The sequence below is a fragment of the Lupinus angustifolius genome, chromosome LG12, assembly GCF_001865875.1.
Source record: "Lupinus angustifolius cultivar Tanjil chromosome LG12, LupAngTanjil_v1.0, whole genome shotgun sequence".
Lineage (NCBI taxonomy): Eukaryota > Viridiplantae > Streptophyta > Magnoliopsida > Fabales > Fabaceae > Lupinus > Lupinus angustifolius.
Window position 1 is genome coordinate 17084457 of NC_032020.1, and position 10533 is coordinate 17094989.

The following is a 10533-nucleotide window of genomic DNA, read 5'->3' on the forward strand; positions in this document are numbered from 1 at the left end:
CACTTTTTAATAAGAAAAAAGTGTATGCACAGAATAGTTTTATACACTACATCATCAAGAATTTGGATTTAGGATTTAATATGTATATACCGACAATGTAAATGTTTTTTATACTGTCAGTCAATCATCCATCATTGATTTGTTAACCATCATTGACTCTTAGACAAAAGTAATACATGACGTGCTGACAGTGTAAAAAACTTTACACTGTCAGTGGATAGATTTTAAACTCTTATATTTGATCATAACGGACTCTTCAAAAAATAATACAAATAATGCTATATAATATTATAAAAATCTTTACGTCTAGAATATATATATATATATATATATATATATATATATATATATTACATTTAATAGTATAGAAATATAGATATAGATATACACAGACTTTCCTATGTATTGAGTTTATATATTATATTTCTTGTATTTAAATTATTTTTTCTTAAATAATATAACATGAAAATGATACATTCTATATCATAAAAAACAAAAAAAATGCGGGTGACTAACACGGAGTGGTAGTCGACACGCTAGTATACATAATCGTAAACAATTCACAAAAGTTTAATATAGGTCATTTTACATGTCTAATTGCATATTATTTATTTAAAAAAATTATATTATATTTAGTTTGATTTATGATCTATTTTAAATTCAAATATTAATTTGATCCATATTCAAGGTCAAGCCTTTTCTGAGTTCCTTAATCAATTTGTTCAAAATTTAGTCTAATCATTAGTCAACTTAAATGCATTGTGTATTTTAATTTTTTATAAATTTTACAAATATGTTTTTTAGATTGTCCTTATTTTCAAATATGGTAAAAAGGAAAATTGTTAAAAAGTCCATAAGATTTTGTTTGAAAGTCCATTAAAATTGTTAAAAAGGAAAATTGTTAATGTATTGAAAATTATTTAATCTACTTTCCAAATTAAATGCTTAAATTCTTTGCACTTCGGATAATATCTTAACCAAATGAGAAAATTTCTAAAAGTGTTCACATTTTAATATTTGTGAGTTAATGATATAAGATTTTTAGATTGTTCCAATATATTGTTAACTATACCTAACCCTTAAGTGTAAAAGAAATCCATATTTTTGTACTATTAATATTATTATTTTATCTTTTTTGTGAGAAATTAATATTTTTTGGAGTATATGTCTTCCCTTCCAATAAGTATCTTTCTCATAAATTAAACTCTTAACATTTTAATTGTTTTAAATTTGATGGAACCTTACCACACTAGAATAATGATGTGTTGTTTTTTTAAGGAACCTGCTTTTGGTGACAAATCATGCATATTTAAGGCAAACGTGTTAAAGCAGTTTCTAAGCATTAGAACTATACAATCCAGGCATAAGCATGAAGCGCGTCTTAATCAACAACACTTAGGCATGGATCATTCACTTCGAAATATTATTACTTCTATGTTTTCTTAATTGCGTAAGTCCTACTTGTTCCTTCCATCTTGCTTAAGCCATTCCTCAAGATTATCCGTTGTCCATAAATCTTAGTTATGGATCGAATTCGTTCAAATTAGAACGTAATATTTATAGGATATTTTTTATGTATAATAAATTACTTTTGTTTCCAAAATATCTTTATTAAATCAAAAAGTTTAATGGAAAGAAAAAATAATTTAATTCCACTATTGAAGAATAATTTTAATCAAATTACTTACAATTGTCAGCACCTTTAAATGTCTTCATTAATCTACATGAAAATTACACAAAGGGATATATAAAAAAATCAAAATGATGGCAAATTTAAATTATAGCGAACCAGTAAGTCGCTAGTCTAGTCGTATAGAATTTTAAGGGATTCCCGAAATGAACAAAAAATTAAGTAATTGATTTTTGGAAATGACACTTATTGGGATGAACAACCACATACAAAAAAATAATAATTTTTTACTCATAGAATGATGAGATACTAAAGAAATGCCACAAACTCTCATTTATGTTTGAATTGATTATCCATTTATACTCTATAATTGTCTTATTTTCAATATTACTTAATAATCCCAATTTTAGAAAAATATTTGTCTAAAATGAGAAAATTTCTTTTCCTAGCAATTTCAATTATGTTTGACTTAAATATAGACCTCATTAAATAAAATAATTTTTTTAGATAAATATTTTTCAGTATTATTTATTGTTTTATGTATGTAATTTAACATATTAAATAATATATACATATATTGTGTGAATCATTTAAATATTTATGAACAAAATAGAGAATTAATAAAGTATCAAATGATATATATATTATGATAATATTTTTTTTCATAAGAGTGTTCTAAATAACTAACAAAAACAATTAAAAAAATATGAAATTATATGAGTTGATAGTTTTTTGGTAGAATGAAGAGAGAGAAAAGACGCTAACACCTTAAAAATGAAATTTCTATAGCTTGAAAAATGTTTATGAGCTCCTGGTGGGGGAGAATAAAAAATCAAGATACTATGGTCATTATAGGCCTCATACTTTGCTAAAAAGTTAGTGCAAGAATTGTGTTCAATGTGTTCATAGTTTGTTACAAGCACATGAACTATATACTTTGGTGTGCATACATGCACGTATAACCGTAAGTCCATAATTCATGAGAAAGAATGAGAGAGGCTGGGACGAGTAGTACATGTTTATTACTCATCCTCAAATATTGTTCGGTTCTATGTTTTGGACTTAAATGTCTTGTCCACTTTTTTCATTGCATGAGAAGACTTTCTAGTTGTTTTTGTGCCTCAACCCTCCTTGTGGGAACAAGTTAGATCCTCCTAAATAGGAATCCACTTGGATTAGAGAGACAAATGTTTCAGACTAGTTTTTTTTATTGAATAATAAAATTATTATTTTATTGTAATTAGATTTTCATTTATTTTTTGTGAAGCGATTACCTTTCACAGTCGGAGACGATTCCAACCTTCTATACTTCCCAAAGCAACCTTCTGATTCTGATCCTGTCCATTCGAACATAAGTAGTTTTACCGATTAATAAATAAAGTTTAAAGGTAACAATCCAAATGGCAAACTGACAAATAAGGCAAACTTGGAATTTTATTCTCAAAGAAAGGTTTTAGCTAAGTTTCACGCAGTTAACAAAAATCACTTTCGCATTAAAAGGACAAGATCTCAATCACTAATTCACTATTTGTAGCAGTGAAAAGAAAAAAACGTTGTAGCCTTGTATTTTGCAGTTTGCAATGCAAATATGCAATTTAATTATACTTTTTTAGCTGTGTAACAATTGGTCTATTTTGAAACCTTTTCTAAGTTCAAATTATTAGAGGCTGAACCTTGTAATTATTCGTTGGGCAGGGCATTACCCCACCCACATATTTTTGTCATCTACGATAATGCTAAATTGCAGTATCAACCAATTTCTATAAGTTCAACTTGTTAGACAATAGTAATACTCTATCTCACTTATTACTAGTTTGAGAATTAGATTTTGGAAGAGAATGAAGAGAAAGGGAAGACTTAGAAGTCATTTCACAAGTGTATTTCATGGTTTCCAAGCTTTCCCTTTCTATTCATTCTATTCCAAAATCTTACTCCCAAATTAACCCTATGTTGCATGAAGCTCAACCTTTCCGTACCATGTGCACCCACATGTTTACCAACACATCCCAGCTGGCTCCGCAACCATGTCAGGTTGTAAAGTCCTTCCATCCTACAGATCAAAATGTGTAAAGGAAACAAAATTCAAGAAAAGTGTTTGATATAGATTCTGATTTTAGATAATGATTATTGTGGTATTATAATATTTAAGATTATAAACTAAAAACATAAATCAACTCATCAAATTCAATCCCGTTTCTTACTTATTTTCTTGGTTTATAAGGTAAGGTTGCTTGAATAACAAGCATATAACATTGAGCGTGGAAACCAAGTTTCTTGCAAATAATTTTCCCTACACATAAATTCCATCATTCAAAACTACTAATAAAAAGACAGAACTATATGACATGTTTAAGTTTAGATGCAATAGCTTCATCCACATTTTCTTTCGATCTCAAAAGTCGTATCCCATAATTTCCCCATAGTTTTGTCTTCTTAAACAACACAATTACCCTGGAGAATACAGAGTATAATAATACTGCTACTTCTTTAGTAACAGCTATGTTTCAAACACTGTAGAACAATTGTTCCACCATTATCACTAATCACTATAACTCTTCAGTCACTCTTCTCTTCTTCTATCTTACCTTCCTTGCAATTGTCCTCAATCTCAGACTCTTTTCTTGGACTGTCACTATCCAAAGCCCTTTTCTCTTGCTCTTCATCCCCAATATTCTCATTCCTCTGTGCCCTGACCTTCAAATTTTCCAACAACTCAATCACTGCCTTCTTCTTCTTCCTACGATTCTTGATCAAAACCTCACTTATATCAGCAGGGGTCATCCGTGCCACGTCAACAACTTCCTCCAATTCCTTCAAAACCGATTCATCCAAGTCACTATCTTCACACCTCAAATAATTCTGAAGCAGAATCTTCAACGAAGAGAAGGAACAGTAACTCATGAAAATGTGCATATCCATTCTCCCACTACGTAACAGAGCCGGGTCAAGCTTCTCAACGTGATTAGTTGTAAACACGAAAATCCTCTCACTTCCACAGCAAGACCATAACCCATCACTGAAATTCAACAAACCTGAAAGGGTAATCGAATTTCCACTACCTTCTTCACTGCCACCAACACCTCGAACTTCAAGTGCACTTAAATCATAGTAACCTCTAGAACCACTAACACCACTATTTTTATTTTTCTTTCTGTTAGTGAGGTTAATAGAACAATCAATGTCTTCAATAACAATAATAGACTTAGAACTAGTCTTCATAAGAAGCTTTCTAAGTTCAGAATTGTTATTCACCTCAGTTAACTCCAAATCATAAATATCATAGCTAAGGTAATTAGCCATAGCAGCAATCATGCTAGATTTTCCAGTTCCTGGAGGACCATAAAGAAGGTAACCCCTCTTCCAAGCTCTACCAGTTTTCTGATAAAAACCTTGACCATTTGCAAAATCTTGCAAATCCTCCATGATCTCATTTTTCTTCAAAGGATCCATAGCCAATGTGTCAAAAGTGCTTGGATGTTTAAACGGCACTGATTCCCAAGGGTGACCCCTTGAATCCAATGACCCACCTCGTGAATTCGTGTACAAAAGCCTATCTTGATTCTTCCTTCGAATCTCGTTCGCTTTCTCCATAATGTAATCAAGGTATGATTTTAGGATCAGGGTTTTATCTTTTTTCTTAATCCGGAGCGTGAAGCCACGCTTCTCATCGGGGAGTGGACGCCATGAGAAGGTTTGAGATTGTCTCTGTGTGACGATGTGTTCCCAGAGCACATTAACGCCGTTAAAGGTATCAGTAATGGTGTCATTGTTGGCAAGACCGAAGGTGAAAGCGGTGGAGTTGAGGGCGCGTGTGAGGCTGAGACGGGTTCCGGTGACGGAGATATGGGAGCTGAGGTAGAGTTGGACGGCGTTGTAGAGCTCGTTGGTGTTGACGCCGTCAATCTCCGTTATGTCGAAGTAGCAGTAGGAGGAGAAGCAGTGGAAGAAATGGGAGAAGAATTTGAGTGAAAGAAAGCGAAGGTGTGGTGGGAATAGTGATTGTATAATGGTTTGGCAGAAAGCAAAGACACCAAGAAGTGATGCCAAAGAGGTCCAATACTCTTTCATTGTTTCCCGTTTTGGTTTCTTTCTTCTAAAGGTTTCTGATTTTTTGGCGTCTGTGGAAGATGGAAAGAGTAAAATGGTGAATGGAAGTGGGAAGTTGTGTAATTTATTGAAAGTGATCCAGGTTGTATCTATTTATAGAAGACAGTGGATAGTACTCTGTCTGTGCCAATAGATGATCAATTAGCTATTAGTTATATCCAATCCAATTTAGAGAAGGCTTAAGATATAAGATATAAATTCAACCAACAACGAGCGTTAATTCAAGTGGTACATATTTGATTCCCCTTAAGCAAAAAATATTTTTTATTGAAAAATGTTGCATTTATTATTTTCCAAACAAGTTGAATTGGATTTCTAAAATTAAATTATAGTACTTTCTACTCAACAACTAATATATTATTAAAATTGTGATATTCAGTTTAATATCTATATATTATCATTATTTACATGATCATTATATTATTTATTTATGTATGTTATTTTTATTGATTAGTCCTTTATGATTAGCAAATAAATTGTGATTAATTGAGATAAGGAATAGTTAAATAAGACAAGAGACAATGTGTTGTAAGGGATCAAAATTGGGTGGGAGAGTGGGGATGGAAATAGAGAAGGCAAGCTTATGGAGAAAATTGAGTGAAGAAAGGGACACGGGCCAACGTGGAGGATATAACATACTAACATATAAAATCCTACTAGATTCTATAAAGACAAAAAATATTAAGATTTAATTCTTAAAGTGATATTTATTGGAAATGATATTACACAAATAAAAAATTATTAGCATTTTACTCATTATGAGTAAGGTAGTATAAAAAATATACATAATACAAGTAGGTCAAGAGATTGAGGACAAAAAAAACAATTAGAGATGGGAAGAAATCAGAGATGGTCCCTAATTTGATCAGGTTGGATGCTTGAGGGAGGGAATTTACGGAGATGTTTTCAAATGATTATTTTTTCTTTTATACTAATATGAATTTTTTATCTTCATATCAAGTTTTCTGCCGCAAACAACGAATGTTGGTTCAAGTGGTATATGTTTGATTCTCCTTAAACAAAGTCTCGGGTTCAAGTCTTATGGATAAAAAAAATGTTTGCTAGAAGAGTTAGTCTCACATATCTGTGAATGTTCCTGGCTCGGACATGATTGCCTCAAGTACGAAAATACACGTGGGAAACCAAAATAATTTCTCTTCAACAGATGGCTGACTAGGATTCCTAAAACGCGAGCAGAAAAACTATTTTCAACTTGTTTGGAATTGGTAAAAGTAAAATGACACTTACCCTCACTTAGTCACTTGTTCATTTATATCTTCAAACCTCATTAGTTATTCAAACACGAAACCTAGCTCAACATAGTGACCTCTTCGTCACTCTACACAGTGACCCTCATGAATGCTACCTTCATTTTTCTAGCAATAGCGCCACATAACAAATCATATTGCTCTGCACCACTCTGCACATAAGGTTAAAAGTTGACCCATTACGTAAAGCAAACTCTTTCTGTGTCTCTGCCTCTTGGCTTCAGCATTGCCTTACCACTAATTCACTATCTATCACATCAAACCCCAAAGATGGCTACAGAACAGAGAGAACACTGACGCAGTAATGCATCTGTATATGTGCCTCCTCACATCCATGCACCGTACATTTTGTTCTTTCCTACACTAATATCAAACATTTTTATTATATATCAGCTAGACATTGGTTTAGTAGTATAAATACACACTAAATTTTAATGATATTTATTGGGTGAGACAATCACGAACTCAAAAAACAGTAATTTTTTAAACAAAAAAGCTGAGAAAATACTAATGATAATACCAAAAAATCAATTTTAGAATGATACTAACTTTCTCCACAAACAAGATATCTATTTTAGTAATTATTTGAAAGTACAAAAATATTTATTTATTTATAACGATTAACATAAGTTAATTTAAAAAATAATAGCACATCCTTTCCTCTTATATTATTATTATTTTAATAATGTTATTCCTCTCTCCTTTTTATTTTTCTTTTCTCACCTCCTTGAGGATAAGATTCATGATTTATTTGAAAGAAATGTTATTTAGGATTTACTTGAAAATAACTTATGGGACTTATCCAGTACTTTTACCATATTTATTTTACTTTACACATTAGTACATTATTTTTTAATGGTAAAAATTATATCTTTTTATTGGACCTTACATTCCTAAAACTTTTAAAGCATAGTGTAAATGGTGTAGGTATTCAATTTGTGATATTTTCATGGCGCTCAAGATATTTTGGACATAATTGGTGATTAAAATTGTTATCGCTATTTTATATATTACATATTTCAGATTAATAATTTAAATAATATTTATATCTTTAATTTAAAATCAACATTTAATTTTCAAACATTAATATGATGCACTAACAATCAAATTTTATTCTAGATGACTTGAACTTATAATTTATTAACATTTGCAAATATATACAAGAGAATATTACCATATGTGTTTAGAAATAGAATAAAGAAAGGAGATGATAAATAAATAGAAGTGACTCATCACTTAATAAACTCGTCCAATTATGTCTCAATATTAGGTAGCCTATGCATCTGATAATTTGATTAATTTGTTGAGTGTGGAGTCTATCTTTTGCAATATTTTTTTTTTGAGAAAACTATGAGGAGAAGCAAAGAGCTAAATGTTTACACAATGACAGAAAAGTGAGGAATATGAAGGAACTTTTTTCTACAAAACCGAGAAATTTTCAGCCCGTTCTTTTTCTTTGCTATATTCTATTATCTTATTTTAGAGATGCTCTACTCCTTTATTCAGCATTCTTTCTAAGAGTAACCTTATCCTAAAGGACAATGAATCACTTGGTTATGTTGGCAATAAAATTAATTTAGAAAAGAACAGAATTCGATTTCGTGCAAAGTAGACCTCAAAAATCATTTTCACTCATGGAAAATTGACCCAAGATTTTCAAAGGTATCATATCCAAGTCTTGGATATAAAAAATGAGCATTATTATATCTCTTACTAAATCATCTTATTAATCTTTCTACCCACAAAAAAGTGACACATGTTACTTGTAATCTAATAATTAATAATTAAAGTATTTTATTGTGACATATGTTATCTTCTTGTGGGTAGGAGAATTAGTATGAGAATATATCATTTTCCATAAAAAAAAAATTGTGAAAAGAATTAGCTCCATCATATTATGATGATTGTGGTAGATGATACTTGTTCTTGACTTGGCTGAGAAGAATCAAGCAAACTCACCAAACCAACATCTAGATGAAACCAGCCAAATCATTGTCTTGCGTTCAACCCTAGTAACAGCGGGATTTATAATTCTTGATTAGAACAATACTTGGTGATTTAGAAGAAAACTCTACATTTAATTTTTTTTGTTTGTCGAAGTCAAAATATATAACTTGAAATCAAATAATGTTTAATTAATCTATAAGGAATTACATGCAACCTTTTGATAAATATACTTCTCCTTGGGTCTATCTATCCATTTTAATAGTAATTCAAGTCTACCTCATTAGACCAGTAACAATGATGAACATGCGTTGAAATTTGGTCTTATCAAATTTTGTATTGCTAGGTTACAAACAAATGTAATGATTATACCGCAAGAACAACAACGATATCTCTTCTACATTCACTATTTGACCCTACATACCAGCTAGTATGGATGATCATTATTACCTATAGCACAAAATGGGAATAATAGCATTTTTGTCGAGTTCAATTTCTGTCCATGAATTAGGTCGCCGTTATCAATCTATATATAAGGAGACAACGAATGCCCTAATTTAACTATCTTAACCAACCAATCCTAATTATTGAAGCATTTCTGAGTTTTTCGGTTGCAGAGATTCCAACATGTATATGATTGTCTGATTGAATATGACTAACAAACTGCATTACAGCCATTACAAGGTCAAGAAAGAAACTATGTAACAAATCGATGACTAATGACGCAAGTGGCCTAACCAACTAGTTCATCTATTTACTTTGGACATGAAATGGGAGTTGCCAAGTCATTGTTACAATTCTCAACCACAGGTAATTATAGTATTTAAAAAACTACAATTCCCACTAAGAGTTTTAAAAAACTGTAACTATAGTATTTCTATTGCTGAACCAGGACGGACCCCATTTTAAGATAAACAAACTTTGCACAATCACTTATATGGTATATCAGGGTATATCTGAGTAATACTATATGCCCGAGTATCTAACAGATTATTTTTCGTTAATAATTGAAACCTTCAGTTTTATATAAAAAACGAGGGGCCCAAGGAAGCAGTGTAGATAATATAAACGTTGCCAAAATGCAGTAATGGATGGAGGACGCACGAATCATATAGAAACAAATAAAAAAGAGCATCACAATTCACAACCCCTTTTAGAAAGAAAGAAAGAATAAAAAATACACAACTGGCTCGACACGTGTTTAGCACTTTTCACCAATTCACCAAATAAACCAATGCTTGCTTTCATGAATTAGGTCCAAGTACTTCATTAAGTGATCAAAAAGGTTCTGTTAGGCAAATTTTGAATAGAGTATGCACTTTATTCCAGCTCAGACATTGGCCATTTGCTGAGTTAGGAAAGGTTAATATAGAATTTGGACCAAGCGGCCAATTCTAGATATATATTTCGTTGGCACGATAGAATTATTAAATTGAAAGCCAACTAAGTAATCAATATCCACAAAGTTGAGAGCATGTAGCCAAAATATAACACACTATAATTTTCTAACTTCCTCTTTCTGTCTTTCTCTGGGTCCATCAAAATTATCAGTATTCACATTCACATATTAAATAACAGAATGGG

The 10533-nt window shown here is 31.0% G+C and overlaps 1 protein-coding gene across 1 annotated transcript; it reads right to left on the bottom strand.

Moving 5' to 3' along the window:
- Positions 3908 to 5803, bottom strand: LOC109362434 (AAA-ATPase At5g57480-like). The gene has a single exon (XM_019608229.1). The coding sequence runs from the start codon at positions 5696 to 5698 to the stop codon at positions 4187 to 4189; it is 1512 nt and encodes a 503-aa protein (XP_019463774.1). The 5' UTR covers positions 5699 to 5803; the 3' UTR covers positions 3908 to 4186.